This window comes from Crinia signifera, chromosome 12 (assembly GCF_055691185.1).
Source record: "Crinia signifera chromosome 12, ASM5569118v1, whole genome shotgun sequence".
Lineage (NCBI taxonomy): Eukaryota > Metazoa > Chordata > Amphibia > Anura > Myobatrachidae > Crinia > Crinia signifera.
The window spans coordinates 17,434,674-17,457,294 of record NC_139228.1 but is presented as its reverse complement, the minus strand read 5'-3'; the positions used below and the strand labels follow the sequence as shown (position 1 = coordinate 17,457,294).

General features: G+C 44.3%; 1 protein-coding gene across 1 annotated transcript in view; it reads left to right on the top strand.

Moving 5' to 3' along the window:
• Positions 1 to 22,621, top strand: part of MIPOL1 (mirror-image polydactyly 1) — a 308,085-nt gene that overhangs the window by 184,870 nt on the left and 100,594 nt on the right. The window contains exon 8 of the mRNA XM_083166788.1: positions 6,704 to 6,802. Within this exon, the coding sequence (XP_083022914.1) occupies positions 6,704 to 6,802 (99 nt within the window). The remainder of the gene's footprint in view (positions 1 to 6,703; positions 6,803 to 22,621) is intronic.

The window sequence follows — 22,621 nt, the reverse complement described above, 5'->3', positions numbered from 1 at the left end:
GGGTTAGCCATCAAGGCTGTAGATCCTTTGTGCTGGTAAATATTAATAATTTATTTCATACAGAATTGGAAACCCCCCTGTAAAAATCCTGCATTTGCCACTGCCCATAGAACATAAGAGAGATGAAGGCACCGCTTCCTTTATTTCTTATAATATCAATATTTGTTAATATCAGTAGATTGAGATACAATTATTAAATTACAATGAGTTTAATTCAGCATGGATCCAGCAATTGTCCTCCTACGGCGCATGTGCAGCGTTCGTCTTGCGCGTGCAAACTTAGCGCTGAGCAGTTGCATTGTAGTCGCAGTTTAAGTGACTGGAAGCTGTGTTCGTGGGTGGAAACATGCTGTTTTCTGGGTGTGTTTAAAAACGCAGGTCTGCCCAGGCATTTTTGGGCGGTCTCTGACATCAGCACTGACCACTTCCAGGCTGTCTCAGTTGCAAATTAGTGGAAGCCTCAGACTTAACTCAAAATTTGCATAGATGGACGGTACTTTTTCATGTTCCGGGATCGGCGTATGCATAGCGATCTGCGACGCGTTTGCAATGTTGCACTGTGCGTTTCTTCTTTCTGTCTGGGCGGCAGTCAACTGCTCTTTCTCCGATTAGCGATCAGTACTGAACCTGGTCCAATGTGCGGAGTTCGGGAGGAATTGTTCCCTACAGTGACCTGGCGCTTTCCCATGGGGCTTTGCTTCTCTGGATCAACATGGTTAGTAATTAGATTCATTGGGACTTTAAGGATTTTCATAATTAGACTATTGGAAAAGGATCATATCGATTTTAATCAAACAGAAACTTTTACAAAAAAACTTATCATGCCATGTTCCCATAAAAACACTGATAAATAAATATTATCAGAAATAACATTTTTGTCATCTCAAAGTGTCTTCGTATTCTTCTCTGATCGTGTTTTTCGCTGCATAAATGAAAATATACTGTTTTCATTTATAATATATTCAATATACCGTGTGTCGACCACTAGTGGTTGACACATGAAAAGGGCTCGGAATGCTTTAGGTCGACATAAAAAAAAAAAGTGGCCACCTGGAGGGGGTGTGGCCATGCCCCAGTGAAAAAATTTTTAACTAGAGGAAGAGAGATGACCGGCTGCTCCTGTCTCTCTCCCCAGCTCAGCACATGGCACTGAGCTGGGGAGAGAGGCTGTGCTGCGGCGGCAGCCTGTCATCTATCTCCCCACTGCCTGGCTTTCTGCAACGGGGAAGAGGGGAGCGGACCCCTCCAGCAGTCCTGGGCACAGATAAAAAAGTGTCCACCCCCCCCCCCCCTCTCGACGCCATTGGCAGCAAGGCCCCGTGCCTGAAGCATGGCAAGTATACAGTGTCTATGTCAACACAGACACTGTATAGGTCTGTGAATGCAATACAGACACGTGTGACTTCAGCGCTGGATAGAACGGCTTCTTCGGATCAGTAGCCAGGTGGAAAAGCTCATTGTGCTTCAGCGTAAAGCTCGTGGATGACCTGTGCTTGTTTTTCCTTCGCAGTATAGGGCAGGGAAATGAACCTGCCATATGGGCCCGCACAGGGAAAACTTTCCCCTTCTACAGTAACACTTAGCTTCTCTACCGGTTTCAATAACTATTTTTATCAACCTGTTTTAAGAAGGAAGCCCTGGGCCTGACATGTGGTTGTGGGCAGAGGGACAGGAGGAAGGCGACCAATGAAAACACATGTCCTTAAGAAAAAGGAGTGTTTGCATTGGAGCTGACTGGGAACCAGTGACAGCGGGATCTTTGGCAATGCTGAACATAAGCAGCTCAGTGTCTAGTGTACGGCTAACTTAAGGATGAAAGAGGCCGAATGTCTGTGGCCAAGGAAGTTTGGTTATTTTAGTTAAGAAAAGCAAAGTCTGGCAGTGCTTAGAGGAAGGAGCCCAGATGCTCTTCTCACTGATGCCGAACTAGGATCTTAATGGGAGAAGTTATCCAATGTCCCTTATATGTGCTGTGTACTCCTCAATCCCTGGTCTGTGTGCCGTACTGAGTTTCTCTGTGTTTCCCGTATGCTGTTTATCTTTCTGCACTGTGTGTGCTGGGGATCTTCTATCTCTGTGTGTGTGTGTGCCTTCCTGACCAATGTGTGAGCATCTATGGCCACGCTGCACTGTGATTGCTGGGAATGTATGACATAAGTGTCTAATGTGTGCTGAGAATCTATGACCCATCTGTTTCTGTCTATAGAGAGACTGTACGGACATTGGTCCTACTGTACCTTGTGGTGTGGTCAACGAGAGAAGGAATCGGCTAGCACGGTGTGTCGGGAGTGTGGAACGTTCAGTGCAGGGCTGATTAGGCTCCTGGAATATCCATCAAGACTCTACAATACTGGCAGAGCTCATAGATTCTGGAAAAGTACAGAGCTGGATTTAGGGCTCATGCCGCCCCTAGGCCTAACATTTTTGGCCACCCCCTTGATCCAGACGGAGGAAGGACCCTGAGGCTTGGCTCAGCCATCCCCGCTACTGCATGCCCATTCTATACACAACAGCCAATTGGCCAGTGAGGGGCAGAGCCTTTGGGAATCTTGGGTCCGACCGCGATTCATGTGCATTTCTGCCGTAGACATAACTCATGTCAGGAGCGGAGCTGGTCGTTACTTGGCACTGTCCAATTTGCCATACACAGACTGACAGCTGTCACCCATAATAGGTGCCGCTCCTAGGCCCATGCCTCACGGGCCTAGTGACAAATCCGGCCCTGGGAAAGTAGACAAACCCTCCCTAGATGCCTTGCATAAGGGCCAATTTACCATCAAGCCACCTCTGATATTTACCAACACTTTCATGGCCACAAATTAGGAAGCAGTATGGATGTGACCAATGTGCTATGTAATTAGCCTGGGAACAGTCTCTGTATTAATAGCCTGATTCAGACCTGTCAGCAAAGCTGCAATTTTTGCAGATGCACAAAACCATGCTGCACTGCAGGTGAGGCAGATGTAACAGGTGCAGAGAGAGTTCGATTTGGGGGAGTTCATTTGTTTCTGTGCAGGGTAAATACCGGCTGCGTTATTCTTACACTGCAATTTAGATTTCAGTTTGAACACACCCCGCCCAAATGTAACACTCTCTGCACATGTTACATCTGCCCCATCTGCAGTGCAGCATGGTTTTGTCCATCTACAAAAATTGCAGCCTTTCTGACAGGACAGAAATATTTTATATACCATTATCCCTTTTTTATGTGAAAAAAAAATCCTGAATTGAGTCCTTGGCCTTTTACCACTAAATGTCACCTATACGTTTAAAATGATGCCGGGACATTCTGTCTTTCTGGTAAAAGATTGATAATGTGCATGAGTCTAGCAATACAATGTGATATTTTTTTTTTCCTTAAGTAGCCATCTATATATTCTAATTCCGATTTATTTAGCACCTTCAAGAATATACTGTAATAGAATCTGGTTGGATTCTTAGGGCAACATCCTATCTTCACTAGCACTCCCATCTTAGTTCATTTACCCCATACATTCAGGCCACGCCCAGTACCCGTTTGGACACAGTCCACTTTCCTTTCCCCATGACAACCTGGTGAAGTTCTATTTAAAGCTGGACCGTTATGAGATTTTATTAAAGTACAGTATTAGTTGTTGCTGGGGTTGTTCTTTAAAAGCTACTGTTTTAACAGCCATCAAATAAAAATTCTCCCAGTCCATAAAATGTTTCCTATGATCCCCTATACCTGCCAAATACAATATAACAATTTGAGTTTCTATTTCTACTAATTAGGATAATCCACATACGTCAAGGCAGGAATTCTAAGCAAATGAAAAGTATTTTCTGTGCCAAGGCACGTTTGTGAATGTCATACTGCGGATCACCCATCGCCAAAACTTAATCGGACACTGGAACCTGTTTTTCACACATTTTATCATTTTATTGCTTATAAATTCCATTGTTAGTCAGGAATTTTAGAAATAAAGTTTTTCATCAACTGTGTATTACTTAAGGTGCCCATACACTAGTAAGATGTATCTTCAGATCTGGCTGGTTGGAACAAAAACATGGTTATGGATGAGAGACAGTTTGTCCGTTTTCCAGCATTTCCAAGCAAATGGTCAACTGTCATTTGCTCTCATCCATAACCATGTTTTTGCTCCAACCAGCCAGATCTGAAGATAAATCTGCGTGTGTATGGCCACCTTTACACTCCATTTCTAATTTAAATTACATGCTTTCTGAGAGTATAGAGGGAATTCAATTACAGTAGCTGCTGTATTAATTGATCCCCAGGGTTATTTCGGTTATCCCCGATAGCTGTGGATTTTGTTTCAACAAGCAACAAAGTGATCTATTCGTGAAGCAGTGAAAAGCCCTTCGCTGCTTCCTCCTCTTTAAAGAGGGACAGGGGGGGGATATCATCTCAGAGTTCTTCAGCGGTGATCTAGATCTGTGTCAGGATCGGTTCTCCATACAGTTGTATGGGGAGAGTGATTCATAGAGGCACATAAGCTCAGCTTTCCGTTTTGCTTCTCAAAAAGAATTTCAGATGGCATTATGAAATAAGGAGGCTGCAGAGAAGAGTTCTGTCTCCCCACTTCCTCCCTGCCCCCTTTTCTCATAATGACCAATCAGAGGTGAAGAGAAAAAAAAAGCTCTAAATATGCAATCTTTATTGATCACTAAAACCTAGATATTGCATTCTTACATGAATAGACCCCAAAAAAGATCCGCCAGCAACACGGCGCTCCATCTGACTGAGACGCGCGTGCATCTCAGTATCCGGGCGGCGAGGCAGACGCAATACTGTCCGCCTCCCGTTCGAGGGGGCAGGGGGGGACCCGAGTGCACTGCGGGGGGGTGCGGTCGCCCGGTGTGGGCACCGGGCGACCGAGGGCAGCACCGTCGGAAGGGGACACGCGCGCACCTCGTGCACGCGCGTCCCCTTCCGGCATACAGATGGCGGCGGTGCAGGGGATGGCGATGGCGACGCCATCACCTGCAAAGATGAATCCCGCTACATCTGTATATGTTAGTTGGGCGCCCACTATAGTTAGTACGCTCATACCCCCACTATCCATGTCGGCATGGAGTTTATTGTATATAGTGTGGCGAGCGCAGCGATCCACCAAGCTCGAAGCGTGGCGAGCGGACGTGGAAAACTAAGCAAATAGCTTAGTGGGCGCCCAACTAACATAGAAGTACCGATTATTTTTTATATAACCTGGAAATATTCCTTGAAATCATTGTGTGGTTATGTTTTTAATGTGAACCTTTATTTAAACATCTACTTAAATAATCAAAACGTGTATTGTACATTAATATGTAAAAAAAATGGTATGATAACATGTTATTGTGTGATACTGTAGCTCTATTTGCATTCGGAATGCTAAAATTAGGTTTTTGCACATGTGCAGAACGTTGATTCTTTGCGCATGTTAACACACGTGCAACTGCAGCTGAATGAAATCCCTTTGAGTAAAGTGACGCATGAATGTCGACACATTTGTAGTGTGGTTGGTTTTTCATTATTATAGTATTATGTGTGTCTATTCCTTCCTCTCCGATATGAAAAAGACAGAGATCACATCTTTAAAGTTACTGTATAGTAACACACTTGTATCATTAAATGCAAAATGTAATGGTCAACTATGCTGAGGTATCACATGCAGCTTTGCTTGCAGAACCACGGCAACTGCCCGCCAGAGAGCCACCGGGCTGGATCAAATACGATACATTGTGTACGGTCCTTTGCCATACAATGTATCGTATACAAGGGTTCACTATGATTTCCCGACATTTGTAAATACCAGCGGTCAAGATACACCAGCAAGCATTGGCAGACCGCCAAAATACAGACATGTTCAAAATGCCAACATCCATTATGCTGACATGGTCAAAATGCTGACATGCCAAAGAGTCAAAAATTTTGGGGTGTCTATGTCTGCATAGACATGGACACTGTATAAGTGTAACGCGTCCCCTCACATGCCTCGCTGCATTCGGCACACTATTATAATCTAACTCTATGTCCACTTTTATCATGGGCATAGAGTTACAAGTAGTCGGTTTCAAATGAAAAGCTCATGTCGACTTTTTGACATGTCGACATTTTAAACGCCGACATTTTGACCATGTTGGCATAAGGAATATTGGCATTTTAACCGTGTATGTATTTTGACTTTCTGCCAATGGTCATTGGTATTTTGACCGTCTGTTTTTTGCCTGTCGGTAAATTGATTGCATCCCGTATGCGATGACCGTCATGGCTGCCGGTTCCGACAAATCATTGTGGCAGCCATGACGATCTCCTGATCTGATCCGATGTGCAGGGGACTTTTCACGCGATTTATCGTCCATATCGTACTAGTGTAAGTCTGTAATTAAGTCTAAAAGCCGTCAGGGAAATATAAATGCCGACTTTATTCATGTGCTGTCAGAATAACTAGCGGACTGTTAATTATTGTTCTAGTTTCATGAGTACAAATGACCCTATATTTCAGCGCCGGTGTATAAATAGTTTCCACATAACTTCTCTGTCCATCCCAAACTCCTGTCTCTTTTTCCTATCTCCCTTCATAACACATAATATTGTAAATTCCTTTCCTCAACATGTTTAAATGCACCTTTTCACTCATTGCCAATAAGCCAGAAGAACCTTTTTACTTGAGCGATGAATTTAGAAGGGACTAAAATGTTTAATTTCATGATATTCTATTATCCCCCCCCTCTCTCCCAGTGCAAACATCTGGAAAAGGAGCTTCATCTTCTGCAGGAGACCAGACAGATCTGTACGGATATTGTAGCTGCGCAGACGACCTTTGATCCAGCTTCCAAGGTGAATACAGCTTATATGACTTCTCGTTTCAGCTTATTCAATTCCCCTCTGTGTGTAATTATGTTGCGCAGTGTGTCACCTGGGAGACTGGCTGTTATGTCAAAGGCAGTCTGTATATCGGATACTTGGCCCAGCTTTGTCCATCATTAAGCTTGGTTTTCCTTCTCATTAATGACATGCGCTCTAGCGGCGAGATTTACTAAATGGAAAATGCCGTAAAACCCCCGTTTTACGGCATTTTCCTATGTATCAATAAACGTCCGCAGCGTTTTCGCTTTGCAGGGTATCGCCACCCTCTGGGTGGCGATACCCTATAGAAGCCTATGGGCTTCTTTCGCCGCCCGCCGAACGACGTCTGCGCGCCCACCCCTCCCGTCCTCCTGTGATCATCTCCTCCCCCTGGTGTCACAGCCGGCAGGACTTCCGGCTTCAGGGGGGAGGAGGAGACACAGGGGGACGCTGGCAGCCGCCGGGAGGTGACGGAGACCCCCGCAGCCAACATCACAGGTATAGCGGGGGTCTCCGTTACCGCAGCCCGATGCTGGCCGCATATGTTAGTACATATGCGGTAGCATCGCGGCGGCTGCCGTGCGAAGGGCGGAGGTGTATGTTGATACATCCCGCCATAAGGGAGGAATCCTATTAACCGTGAACAGCTTGCTGGGTTTGCTGGGAGTGCGAGTCGTCGTTGTGATCTCGATAGAAAGAAGGGGGGAAAAAACTGCATCACCCTTAACCCTTTGAGTGGCAAAATCTCTGTGAGTAAAAATGCCAGCGTCGCTCGCAATTGTTATGTAAATTCAAATAAAAAATGTTGTGTAATGAAATAATATATTTCCTATATAACGTACACATTACAGGTCATTATGAGGGATAAAAATGTTTGCTTGGTAATTTTCACACCTATATTGACACTTGCCACTCAAAGGGTTAAAGTAAATGAATATAATATATCCAAAGCACGCTGCCATTTCATGATGAGCAGAATAATAAACACCAACTGTGGGTTTCTGAGTGGGTCCGAGTCCTTGCGCGTGGATCGCCCATCAAGTTCGGAACTCGAAACGAGGCAATAATGTGTGTTTTTGGATAGCATGTAAGAGGTCCTAGTGATCAGGTACCATTTTATAGTAGGGTGTAGCATCTAGTTGTGCTGTAAAACTGCCCTTAGGATGCCATTGAAGCGCCATTAGGACAAAGCGATTTTAGTAGTAGGTAGATGGAGGAGGTGACAGCAGGCATCTTTGGGATACGGTTCGTTTTATCGAATGACATTAGGTCGAATGTCATTTGGTCGACCCCACTAGGTCGAATGTGTAAAAAGGTCGACATGGGTTTATGTCGAACTTCCGACTATGTCGACTGCCATTAGGTCGACTGGGGTTAGGTCGAATTGCTCTTTTTGGGGGTTTTTTGGCCGAAATGTCAACCGTGTCGACATGGACACTGTTGACATAGTGAATCGGACCCTCGCTTCGCTCGCGATGCTTCGGGCACGCTGGCTCGCTTCGCTCGCCACAGCTTTGATAACCTCCTCCACGCCCTAGTGGATGGTAGGGCATGAACCACTGCCTGTCGGCACATGTCGGCACCAAAAAAAACCCAAAAAGAGCAATTCGACCTAACCCCAGTCGACCTAATGGCAGTCGACATAGTCGGAAGTTCGACATAAACCCATGTCGACCTTTTTACACATTCGACCTAGTGGGGTCGACCAAATGACATTCGACCTAATGTCATTCGATAAAACGACCGTATCCCCAACTTTGTTAGGGTGTGTGTGGCAGACACACAAACTGCAATTGCAATTCCAGTGCACCATAGTGCGGACTGCAGACAATAGGCCAGATGTAATGGCGTCCGAGTTCAGCGGCTGGAATCGGCGGCCGTGCTGGATGCCGGACAAACTCTGACTTTTTTTATTTTAAAAGGGCGATCATTTCAAGGCCTTGTGAACTGTTGCCCCTTTAAAAAAAAAGTCTGAGCTCAGCTAGTACAACACATGGCCGCTGGTCCTAGATGTGTTTGTCAGACCCTAGTAGCACCTGTGATACAGTACTGCAGATATAACTGCCTCTCTTGTATGTTTATTAAAGACCAAATGAACTTGCAAATATTGTTTTGATCTATCTACTGAAGCATGTATATTACCGCAAATATTGTGCTGGGCCTGAACGAGCTGCAGTACAAGAAGGGCTCTTTTCTCTGTGTCTTTTATAGTTGTATAATTGAAATCATATTTTTTCAACTGTATGTGTTTCATAAGCGCAATTTATATTATTATACAGGATGTGATCAAAATAAGCAGATGCCAAAAAAGAAACAACTTTTTTTTTTTTTTTTGCTTGTGTTAAAAAAACCATTTAATCTCCATTATAAGCATTCCATATACAGTATATTTGGTTGACGTATGTCTTTCCTAGAGGCAGTGTATACTTTTGTACAATATCATATTACCCGTGATTGCGGGCAATAGGCTCACCGTGGGCTGTTTATTTATGCCTCAGGCAGGAGAAGCAAAATCCCCGATCACACCCCAGTTTTTCAGCGGAGACTGAAAACGTATAGGATTCATTGAACCGGTGTGTTTCCGGGAGAACTCGTAATTGTTATCGAAAGATCCAAGTTGAATAGACTGATAAAAAAATTGGTAAAACAAAAGGTTTTTGCACCCAATGTTTTATTAGGGATAATAGGATGTCATCTGTAGTGGGAGTGGACGTGTCCCCATCATCTGCACCCCAAAAAGAAACCATGCCAAAATGATTGTGTTTTATAATAATAAGAAGAATAATAATTCAATTTCAATCATATTTTCAGTGGTGTGTCCTTTTGTAGAGGCAGCATAGGGTATTGCAGTTTGCTGTGGATGTATTTCCGTCATATGTAACCCAAACATAACAAGTGCCAAAAAATAGTTTTTTTTTGCTGATGTCAACAAAAATCAGTCTTTTAATGAAACTGAGTAGTAAATGTAACAATCCCTTCTTTGCTTTCTCATTGTACATTCACTTGTAGTGGCACCTCCAGTCATCTCATCTGGTCATCTGCAGTTATAATAGGTGCTATACAAACATCAAAAACAATGCACACAATACAGAAGATTTAATTAATACAGCAATAGACAAGCCACACAGACTTAAAAAGAAAACCTAGAGTGCCCGAAAAGCATAAAGCAGGGTTGGTGAAGGCATTTTGGGTTATAACTTCCACCCTCACAAAGTACCAGGTGAGGCAGCCATCTTGGGCGTACTATGTAGGATTACCCAAGGTGGAATAGGTCTCTTTTTTTTTTAAATGGTAAATTCCGGTAGGGATGAGTGTATATATGTGGCAGTGATGATAATAGACAGTTAGGAGGATGACAATGACATCCTACAAATATTAGCTGCCTCAAGCCCATTAATAGCTTGGTTTATGCAAACCAGTAACAGGTTTTCTTTTGGAAGCGATCCAAACAAACCAAGCACTTCAGTCCTTATCGCTTGGTTTAAATATGGTTTGTGTAATTTTTACTACACAACATAAGGGAAATACAGTTCCACTGTGCACCACTGTGAATAATGCTATACTGTGGCCAGGGGCTGGCTGGCAAAGTTTAGCCTGGGGGGCATGCACAAAGGACAGGCCCATGAGTGGCCGTCCATCCTCCACCTCGCATCTACATATATACATGCACCGCCTCTCACATACATACAGCACCACTATCATACATACATATACCGGCACTCTCATACATACACCATCACTTTCATACATACATACTCTGGCACTCTCATACATACATACATACATACATACATACATACATACATACATACTCTGGCACTCTCATACATACATACATACATACATACATACATACATGCATACATACTCCGGCACTCACATACATATATACATACATACTCCGGCCCTCTCATACATACATACTCCAGCCCTCGCATACATACATACATACACACACACACACACACACACTGCTGCTCTTATACATACATACATACATACATACATACACTGCTGCTGTCATACATACATACATACATACATACATACACTGCCTCTCTTATATCAATCCAATCATATATACATCGACACACCTCATTCAAATCCATACATATATATAACACCACCATCCCCCTCCCAACAATACAAAACAGCTCCATACACAATTACAAACACCAACTACCCCCATTAATACATTAGTGCGGCTCCATATGTATATATAAACACCCCCTCCCTGCCCTCCGCAGTCTCCCTAGTCTGACACAACCTTCCCCGGGTGGTGACTTCATACAGCCACTACTTCGGGGTGGGCTGCCTCAGTGTGCATTGCAATAAAGGGCAGAGTCCTTACCGCTGGCAGCCTGCTCCATCTGATACTCTGCTGCACTGTGAACTGGGCCGTGCACTCTCCTCCACTCTAGCAGCCTCCTGCACTAGGCATGACCTCAGTGCAGGAGGCTGGCGGCCATGTTTCTGGAGACCAGAAACCAGACAGGTCAGCCGTGGCTGCAGCAGCAGCCTCAGAGTCAGAGCAAGGTGGCGGCGGCCCGCACACAAAACGATTGAGCGGCCCGGGGGTCACATGGCACCCTGCCCCCCGGCCCAGCCCGCCCCTGACTGTGGCAATGATGGTCTTCTGTGTCCTGCTAGGCCATCCATCTCCAGGCGTATGGGCACCGTTTTCTGCAGCTTCCCCACATATACCGTACAAACTAGAGATGTGCAGATCCAGATTAAACCACATCTCAAAACAAGATCTTATTGGCTATCCAGCTGTCACATGTTTTGGAGTTAAAACATGTGACAGCAGATAGCCAATAAGATCCCGTTTTGAGAACTGAGTAAATCCAGGTAAATCAGGGTTATTCCGGATCTGCACATCTCTAATACAGACTGAGTAGAATCATATAATCTTCTAATTATACCATCATAGCATCAAATCATATCTTCGTATAATTAGTGATTTTGACTAGGCGGTTACTTTTCCTGGAATCACCTGTACTGAACTTGGACTTCTGATCTAGTTCTTGATTAATGAAAACCTTTCATTGATGGCCTTGGGCTATTGATCCATTTCTCAATTAAAGAATACATTCTATAGGGTCATATCCTTTTTTAAACTGCCATCCTGTCTGCCACTGCTGTGCCATTATGTTTCATAGGTGTGGTATATTCTTTTATTCTTCTGCCATGTGTTTGTGCTGTTGCTCTTCCATTTAAAGCCCCCACACACTTATGTGACTTTTCTGAGGGAAGAAGTCACATAGGATCTCCCTGGAACTGCCCTGCAGCTTCCCGGGCGCAGGATCGCATATGATACTGTACATCGTAAGCAGCACAAGGCTTCCTGATTCAATAAATCTTGATGGCAGCTCTTGGGATCTCTAGCTCCAATCCAATGCACATGGAAACACACATCGGATCACAATCGGAGGTAAAACACATGCGATTTCACACTTTTCATCCAAATTCTCGGCCCGCTGCATTTGATGAAAAGGGCCCAAATCACACTAGTATATGACCAGTTTTAGTTTAGCCAACCAGCTTATTGCAGGCTTTGGCCAATATTGGTAAAAGCAATGGGTGTGGTATAGGGGTCCGACAGTCGGGATCCGGCAGTCATTATCCCGACATCGGGATCCCGACTGGCCGGACCCAGACAACATGGTGAGCACAACTAAGCCCCTTGTGGGCTTGCTGCGTTCGCCACGCGAGCCACCTATTTTATTCTCCCTTTATGGGGGTCGTGGACCCCCACGAGGGAAAATAGCAGGTGGCCGTCGGGAACCCGGCTGTCGGTTTTTGACAGTCGGGATCCCGACATTGGGTAAATGCCTGCAATTGACTGGATGACTACAAATTATGTTTTTGATGTTATTAATACTTTAGGAACAAAACAGCTCCAAATTACATACATTTAGCCCTTTTTATGCTATTGACAATGAATTCATTGGCCCTGAATACTGACATACTTTAGCTCCTAAAACTGCTAGAGATTTAGGATTATTTTTTGCTTTTCTTGTTCTTTAAAGAAAGGATTATTCTGTAATTCCTAATGCCTTGAAAAGTCTTTCACGATCAATACCGTGTCATAGGGCAGTATTCAATGCACCGGCGAGTGTAGCACAGCGTATGCCATTTTACGCTCGCCGTGCATGCGCTGTTTTTTCCACCCATGCCTACCGCTTACCCTATTCATGGCTGCCTCTGATGGCGAGCATTGACCAATGCGGCATACAAGGAGTAAATGGCTCCATTTGTAGGCAGTGTTCAAATATTGTGGAGAAATGCAGAAAAACGTAAATTAGCCCCCAAAAACCCATTCCAAATCAGCAGGCTGCTAATGCTATGTGTATCTCCTCAAAGGCCAAACAAAGGAGTGAGGTAGAAGAGGAGAATCATGAGAAATAACCGAGGTGAACCATGGGTGGAATAAACAGTGATAAAAAAATGGGGGGAGGAGGGGGGAATTATCACAAAAAAATAACAATATATTAATGTGGCACTTCTAAAGAAAAAATAAGGTACTTGTTTCCTATCTGGGCGCCCACGATTTTAATCGCGGGCATCGGGGGTAAAATCGGGGGCATCGCGGCCGATAAAAAATCGGCTGCGATGGGCCAGACGCGATGCCCGCGATTTTCCCATAGAGAACAATGTTAAATGCCTCAATTTACCCGCGATGACCGCGATTTACCATAGGAAACAATGTTAAATGGATCAATTTCCCCAAATTATCATAGGGAACAATGGGAAATGGGGCAAAAACACCCCTGAACATAAAAATGTCCCCCCAAAAGTAGTTGACGCCACCCCGCCATCAACGTGAACCCGAAGCGTGGCGAGCGGAGCGAGCCCGCGAGGGGCGGCGGTACGCGTCCTCCGACCTTTTCATGCCCTACTATCCACTAGGGCGTGGAGTGAGAATAGAATAGTGTGGCGAGCGCAGCGAGCCACCGAGCCCGAAGCGTGGCGAGGGGACGCGGATACCTTCACAGTTAAACGCGTCCCTTCACGGGCTTCCCAGGTGTCCGCGTCGCCATGGACACCTGGGAAGCCCGCGAGGGGACGCGTATAACTGTGAAGGTATCCGCGTCCCCTCGCGGGGCTCGCTGCGCTCGCCACATCGTAATGTGGCGAAATCGTAATACAAACAATTTATGTACAGTAAAAGGTAGAGATGGACATGCCTAAAAGGGTTAACCGTCTAATAAAAGCCGTCCCTTTCTGTAGATGCCCATGTGCGCTTTTATGCTTAAAGGAGCTCTTACTAAGCAATTGGCGGAGAGAGACTGTCAGCGGCCTAATGTAGATGTCATCAAGCCCCACCGCCAAAATGACGCAATTTGCATCTTTATCCCCCCTCCCCCCCCAAAAGCCGCAAATCGCAGAGGAGATGCAGGGGGGCCACTGGTATGCGGGAGGGTTGCCCACCTTTCCAAGGGGCCGGGAGGGGGACACGATTTTCGGGAGCCTCTCGGCCATTCTGGGAGAGTAGGCAACCCTGGGATAGATACCACTTCTCCAAGCTTCGTACATTTAACCCAAAGTTACATACTAAGAGAACTGTATTTTTGATAATATTAGGACATGTGGCCCTGCATAAGGGATGGTATAATGTTTGGTCCAGTCAGTATCCTCTCCCAAGAATAATTGAGTCATTTCTCCGCAGTGAGTCTAGATTATTGTGGCTTTAAAACCCTCCAGTGCAACCGTCCTATTAACAGAAACCTTGCCCATTTATTAAGGTGTAACCAACAGACACCACTTTAAATGTTTCATAATTCAGTGTTTTTGCAAACGAGGGTTTAGCGTCCAAAAGCAAGTACTAAAAAAAAAATGCACAGAGCACCTACAAATACAACCTTTTATTATACATTAATATTGCTCCTAAAATATGGGGTGACAGGAGGGAAAGCTACGGTGAGAGCCAAACACCAAGAAGAGCTGGCATAGACGGTGCGGGTTAGGGAATTTATAAGTGAGAGGTACTAGTGTTTGGCATGAGAAAGAACAGTGTTGAGAGAGAACAGGAGGAATTTACAGGAAAGTTAGTGTTAGTGTCCCACTTCCTGCATGGAAATTGAGATGAGGAAGCGTAAAGTCAAAGAAAGCATGTTTGTGAGTTTAAGCATGGTAGGAGGTTAGACGTGTTCTAGAATCAGAGAGGCAGAGGGGTCTACATACAGGGTGGGGAGGTTGTCGTAAGTACAGTGAAGGCAAGTGAGTGGTCCAAACAGAGCAGATGGAAAAAGGAACAAGCGCCAGTTAGATACTGTAATATCCATGCCCTCCAATTTCCTTTTCCAGCCCGGGTCTTTTTTCCATCCTATTACTTATGGCCCAAACACTGATTCATACAAGTTTTACTTGTCTGAGGGGCATATGTTCTAAGCCTTGGAGAGAGAGAAAGTGGGGAGAGTTATTGTACCAACCAGGGGAGGATCCGGGAAAGGGGGGGGGGGGGGGGGGCGGGGCTGCAGCACAGTTCAAAACTCAAATAGGGAAGGCACAGCAACTACCACTCCAAGCTAACTCACTGACAGTTGGTGTTTTCCCCCTATTTTAAATTTGAACCGTGCTGGAGCCACCACTGGTACCAACCAATCAGCTCCTGTCATTTTTTTCAAGCACAGCCTGTAATATGGCAGTTGATTGGCTGGAACTTCATCTCTATTTTCCAGGTTATATTGTAGAGTTTTATTATTCACATAGGAGGGTTTGTTGTATTATGTCTCCATGAGAATGTGGGCTTGTTGAAACTGTTTTTAACAGTTGGACAATGTCGACTTTACATGTTAAAATTCTGTCACTATTGACATTTTCCAAGTGTTGATGTTTAGGCTGTTGACATCATAACCATATGCCGACCTTCACAGTATGGTGGTTAACATTGTAGCTGTCAATTTCATGGCTACATCACCACGTAGGAGTTATATTACATCTGATTGTCTGTGAGATGAAGGAACAATCAGAATCGGCTTTATTGGCCAGGTATACTTGCGTATACAGGAATTTGTTTACGGGTTTGCTGTGCAGCAGTCAGGAAGGTAACAAGTAAACAGTATACAATATAAGCATTAAACAATATAAACAGGTGGGGGAACAGCAGATGAACCGCTTGAGGGAAGAAACTTTTTAGACTGCTGGTGGACCTGGTGGGAATGGCCCTGTAGCGTCTGGCTGATTGCAGCAGGATAAAAAAAAACCATGACCAGGATGTAGCTGGTCCTTAAAAATCTTCATTGCCCGCTTTTTTGATCTGGACAGGTACAGGTCCTGGACAGGGGGAAGGTCCGTCCTGGTGATCTCCTCCACAGTTCTGACTACCTTTTGGAGTCTGCATTTGTCTCTCGCTGGCGGAGCCGTACCAGACCAGTATTGAGGAGCACAGTACAGACTCCACAATCGCAGAGTAGAAGAGGAGCAGAAGCTTCTGTGGGATGTTGAACTTCCTCAGTTGCCTAAGGAAGAATAGGCTCTGCTGCACTTTTCCAACATGCTAACGGAGGAACACCAACAGACTTCTTCCTAAAGTTCGCTACTATCTCAACAGTTTTGAGTGGGTTGAGCTGTAGATGGTTGCTGCTGCACCATTGGGCCAATCGGTCCACTTCTAGTCTGTAGGCCGATTTCATCCCCGTCCTTGATGAGGCCAATGATGGTAGTGTAGTGTCATTTGTGAATTTGATTATCTTTACTGATTGCGCCTCTGAGGTGCAGTCATTGGTATACAACAGGGGTGGGCAACTATTTTGGCTGGGGGGCCGCTTATCAAAACCAGAAAATATTCGAGGGCCGCACACATAATCACAAAATGCTTTAAGATTTTTATCAAGAATATTTGTTATGAATGTTACAAGACATACAGAATATATATATATATATACACACACACACTTATACATTATAGATTTAACGTCGACCCGCTACCTGTACTTTCATTAAAAAGAAACTTGTTGCCCAAGACCTCTGGAGTGATGCGGATCCTTCCCACAGTATCCACACACCACCGCGGATACCCGGGCAGTTACCCACTCAGAGAGTAAGTGCCGGTTCGTCCACCACTTTATATATATATATATATATATATATATATATATATATATATATATACATACACTGTGTGTGTGTGTGTGTGTGTGTGCGTGTGTATATATATATATATATATATACACACACACACACACTGTGCGGGTGTGTATGTATATGTATATATATATATATATATATATATATATATATATATATATATATATATATATATATATACCCATACTGTGTGGGTATGTATATAACACTAATGCACATAAAATATTTGCCTGTTGCTTACTTAGCAGCCGTTTTGCCACCTCATAGATGTGCATGGCAAAAATCCTGCTGCACCCACCCTGCACACGATTCAGGGAGCCTGGGAGGGGACGCGGGGAAACTTTAATACTGCTGCCGCCGCTGTTGATGCCTGTCTGTGCCTGCTGCGCACAGAACTTCCTGGAGCCTGGGAGGGTACGTGGCGACACTCTGTTACAACCCCTGCCGTTAATGTCCGTCTGTGCATGCCGCGCACAGCATTTCTGGGAGCGTGGGAGGGGACGCGGTGACGCGGCCGCGCCAACCAATGGCGGGGAGGCAGCTGCAGCGTCATCACGTCCCCTCCCACGCTCCCAGTAATGCTGTGCGCGGCATGCACAGACGGACATTAACGGCGGCGGCATTAAAAAAAAAGTAAACAGTATGATGTCAATGACAAGCGGCTATAGTCGGGCCGCTTGTCATACTAATATATGTCAGATCGGCGGGCCAGACCTAAGCGGCTCGCGGGCCGCCTGTTGCCCACCACTGGTATACAATCAGTGCATTTATATCAACTGTAAGAATGAAGGTTTCTCGAGTCTGTTGTGCTACATGATATTGAATAATATACAGTTTAACATGGCTATATGGGATATTAACATCTAAGGTGTCATGTATTTACTGGTTTTACTCATTTTTGATTCTTTAAAACTATGGGGTAAATCTTCAGAATCATGTGGGTTCCTGTAAACTGCTGGCTATTACATTTGGGCCCTCGAGGGAAATGAGATTATTGATTATAGTAGAGATATTTATGGGGTTCCACTTTATTCATAACACTATGTAACCTAAATAACGATGCACGAGAGCTTTGAATGATAATCGCTCAGTGGGACTGATTCAGATGTGGTTGGAAGTAGCAGAGGTGTACAGATATGGTAATGTAGCAGGAGGCATCTGGTGTAAGTAGGCACCTTCTGCATGCATTTGTGATCCAGTGCGATGTCCAATGACTCAGGATCCATACTGCACATGCATTCTAATTTCATCGGATCACTTTTTGACGCCATCGGTCAGCTGAATGACCCATGAAGTCATACAGATTGGCTGCCACAGCTCTTACCAAGAGGCCAAGAAATCAGAAGACTGAGATCCTGACCTCTGCATTCCCACAAAACAGGCGACCCTTCAGCTTTGGGAAACGGCTGCCATTGCCGCCTCCAAATGCCGACACACTCTTAATCTCTTATAGTGCATCTAGGACATATACAGCACATGCGCAAAGTAAAAAACAGTGGGGCCAATTCTAGTTCACCCACCCCATTGTGAATTTGCAACGGGACCGATGTTGAAGATCTGAGCATGCGCATAATCGCGCATGTGCAGGTCTTCACTGTCGGTGCCTCTGAGACTTGATAAGTCCCTGTGGAACTCGCATTGGGGGTGGCGTGCAGGTGGCGGGTAGGGGCGTTTGCATGCAAGCGCCCTGCATTTCCTGGGCATACCCATGAAAACACTGGGTGCGCCCAGGAAAATGCCAACGGGGGCAGCCACCTGCATACATTAGGATGACCACTAAAGGTTGACAGGGCTTAGGTGGACACATCAAATAGGTCAACATGGTTAAGGTCAGCAGGTTTGGAAGATCGACACAAGCGTTAGGATGACAATGGGACGGTCGACAGTCAAAGGGTTGACATTGGTTTTTCTCTTTTTTTTGAGCCGACGGGTGGTACTTCATGCCCTACCATCCACTAGGACGTGGAGGGAGAATAGAATAGTGTGCCGAGCGTAGCGGTACACTTTGACCATGTCGACCGTGTTGACCATGAAAAACCATGAAACTCATGTCATCTTTTTGACTCTGGACCTAGCCATTGTCAACCTAATTCTTTTATCGACCTTCCAACCCTGTCGACCTTAGCCATGTACCGACCTCCGTCATGTCGACGTACTGTGGTCGACCATATGACCCATACCCCTCATCAGAGAGGAATCTCTGATACCCCTTTCACATCACACCTCGGACCCTGGTTATTATAGGTGCAATGTGAAAGCACCACAGCTTATAACCCGGGTCAACCAACCCAGCAATTTAATGTGAAAACGCCAGAGCCGGGTCGCGTTCCCGTGTCTGACCTGTGTTAACAATGTGAAAGGGGTATGGCTGGTCAGTGAGCAGTTCAGAGGTCACAAACTGAAACATCTGCTCTAGATTTCTGTCTAGCACCAGGTATAGACGGTTACTATATTCTTATTTTGGCTTAGCCTGCTAACATAACCGGCTGGAGCAGTGGTAGGCAACAACGCGACCCCACAAAATCACCATTTGCATATGTGGTCTATTTGTTTTGCATTCTTGGCAATGTGATCTGAACGTCCTCAAGGGCGTTCTTCATCATCCAGAGGAAAAACGGCACATCGCATAAACATAAAGCGGCATGGGAAGATACACTTAATATAAAGAATTGTTTTTCAAATATTTGCACTTCTAGGATATATAAATATTACCCCAAAAAATGGGGATATATTTACTAGCGTTGATTTTCAGCTATTTATATGCATTTTTAAATCCATAGAAATTGATCTAAATCGATGTTGTGGTTCCAGGGGATACGGTCGCTAGGTTAAAACTATGAAGGTCGACGGTGAAAAGGTCCATATGAGTTTTTACGTGTTTGGCATGGAGTGAGAATATAATAGTGTGCCAGGCGCGAAGCATGGCCAGCGCAACAGAACACTCATACGGTGTCGACATTCGGGACAAAAAACCTCATGTCGATATTTTGACTCTCGACCTTCCCATTGTCAACCTAATGTTTGTGTCGACCTTCCAAACCCATCAACCTTAACCATGTCAATATTTCGGGTGTCGACCTAAGCCCTGTAAACCTTTAGTGGTCAACCTAATGTATGTCGACCTTCATGGCATCAACCCAATGACCTATACCCAATGATAATGCAGTGTGTTTGCTGTCTAATCCATGAGAGGCAACGACCCTTAGTAACATTTGCATTGTTATAGAAACATAGAATTTGACGGCAGATAAGAACCACTTGGCCCATCTGGTCTGCCCCCTTTTTTAAACATGTTACCTCAAACCATATTTGATCCTTATTTTTTTGTAAGGATATCAATATGCTTATCCCAAGCATGTTTAAATTGTACTACTGTATTTGCGTCTACCACCTCTGATGGGAGGCTATTTCACTTATCTACTACTCTTTCTGTGAAAAAAAATTTCCTCACATTTCCCCTGAATCTTCCTCCCTCTAGTTTCAGTGCATGTCCTCGTGTTCTGCTGCTCCTCTTCCTGTGAAGAATGTCTCCCACCTGTACCTTGTTAAAGCCCTTGATATATTTGAAAGTTTCTATCATGTTCCCCCTTTCCCTTCTCTGCTCTAAAGTATACATATTAAGATCTTTTAGTCTTTCCTGGTACGTTTTGTGATGTAGGCCATGCACCATTTTAGTTGCTCTTCTTTGTACAGTCTCTAATGTATTTATATCCTTCTGGAGATATGGCCTCCAGAACTGAACACAATACTCTAGGTGAGGTCGTACCAATGACCTATACAGTGGCATTATTACTTCTTTCTTTCTACTGCTGATACCTCTCCCTATGCAACCAAGCATCTGACTTGCCTTCTTCATTGCTTTGTTACATTGCCTACCTGCTTTTAAGTCCCCTGAAATAGTGGCACATAGATCCCTCTCTTCCTCAGTAGTTTCCATTATAGTGCCATTTATACTATATTGAGTCTTTGGATTTCTGAGACCCAAGTGCATGATTTTGCATTTTTTGGCATTAAACTGTAGTTGCCATTCTCTTGACCATTTCTCTAATCTACCTAGATCCTCAATCATTTGTTTTACTCCTCCTGGTGTGTCTACCCTGTTGCATACCTTTGTGTCATCTGCAAAAAGGCACATTTTACCCTCAATTCCATTTGCAATATCACCAATAAAGATATTAAAAAGCACCGGTCCAAGTACAGATCCCTGGGGTACTCCACTTGTAACCTTTCCCTCCTTTGACTGTACTCCGTTTACTACAACTCTCTGTTTTCTGTCCTGCAACCACGCTCTTATCTATTCAACTATCTTAGAATCCAATCCCAAGCTTTCAAGTTTATTTAACAGTCTGCGATGTGGGACAATGTCAAAAGCTTTACTAAAGTCTAGATAAGCTACATCTACAGCCCCACCTTGATCTATTACTTTAGTCACCCAATCAAAGTCAATAAGATTTGTTTGACATGATCTTCCCCCAGTAAACCCATGCTGTTTTGGATCCTGTAAATTGCTGGTTCTGAGATATTCTACAACTCTTTGTTTTAAGAGTGTTTCCATCAATTTCCCTACTACTGATGTAAGGCTCACTGGTCGATAGTTGCTTACCTCTTCCTTTCTTCCACTTTTGTGCAGTGGGACTACATTTGTTGTTTTCCAGTCCTCTGGAATTACTCCAGTAGCTAGTGACTGGTTGAATAATTCTGTTATTGGTTTTACCAGCTCCCCTTTAAGCTCTTTTAGTATCCTTGGATGTATCCCATCTGGCCCCATTGATTTATCCACTTTCAGTTTTGAGAGTTCTGTGAGGACTTTCTCCTCTGTAAATGTACTTGTCTCTCCCTCAGTTTTCTGACTATACTTGCAACTTAACTGTGGCCCCTTCCCCTCTCTTTCAGCAGTGAATACTGAGCAGAAATAATTATTAATATTATCTGCTATTACATTGTCCCCCTCAAGAAAACTTCCACTCTCTGTCTTCAGTCTAGTTATTCCACTTTTTGTTTTTCTCCTTTCACTTATATACCTAAAAAAAGTTTTCCCCCCTTTAGATAGATAGAATTCCTTTATTCGTCTCACAATGGAGAAATTTACAATTGTTACAGCAAGGTTCAAGTACAGATAAGGGTGAAAATAGCAAATAAGATAAGAAGTCCAAACAATATAAATCTAGAATCTAAGAACATGTAGGTCTCTACAGACCATGACAGTTGTACATTCTGATTGCAGCAGGTAGAAAAGACCTGCGGTACCTCTCCGTTGAGCATCGAGGGTGAAGCAACCTATCACTGAAAGTATTACACAGATCTTACCCACTGACTGGGCCATTTTCTCTTCAGCCTGTGCTTTTGCACATCTGATTACCTTCTTAGCCTCCTTCTGTCTAACAAGATACACCTCTTTGTCCTCATTCTTCTGCGTCTGCTTTAATTTCCTAAAGGCCAACTTTTTTGCTTTCACAATACTTGCTACTAATTTTGCAAACCACAATGGCTTTCTTTTTCTTGTGTTTTTCCTAACTCTTTTGACACAAAGTTCTGTTGCTTTTAGAATTGCACTTTTTAATTTTTCCCACTTATCCTGCACTCCTTCCAAGTTCTTCCACTCTGCCAAAGAATCCCTTACAGATTTTCCCATTTCTACAAAATCAGCCCACCTAAAATCTAACACCTTTGTTTTTGTGTGCGATGAGTCAGTCTCTGTCTTTATTTTGAACCATACTG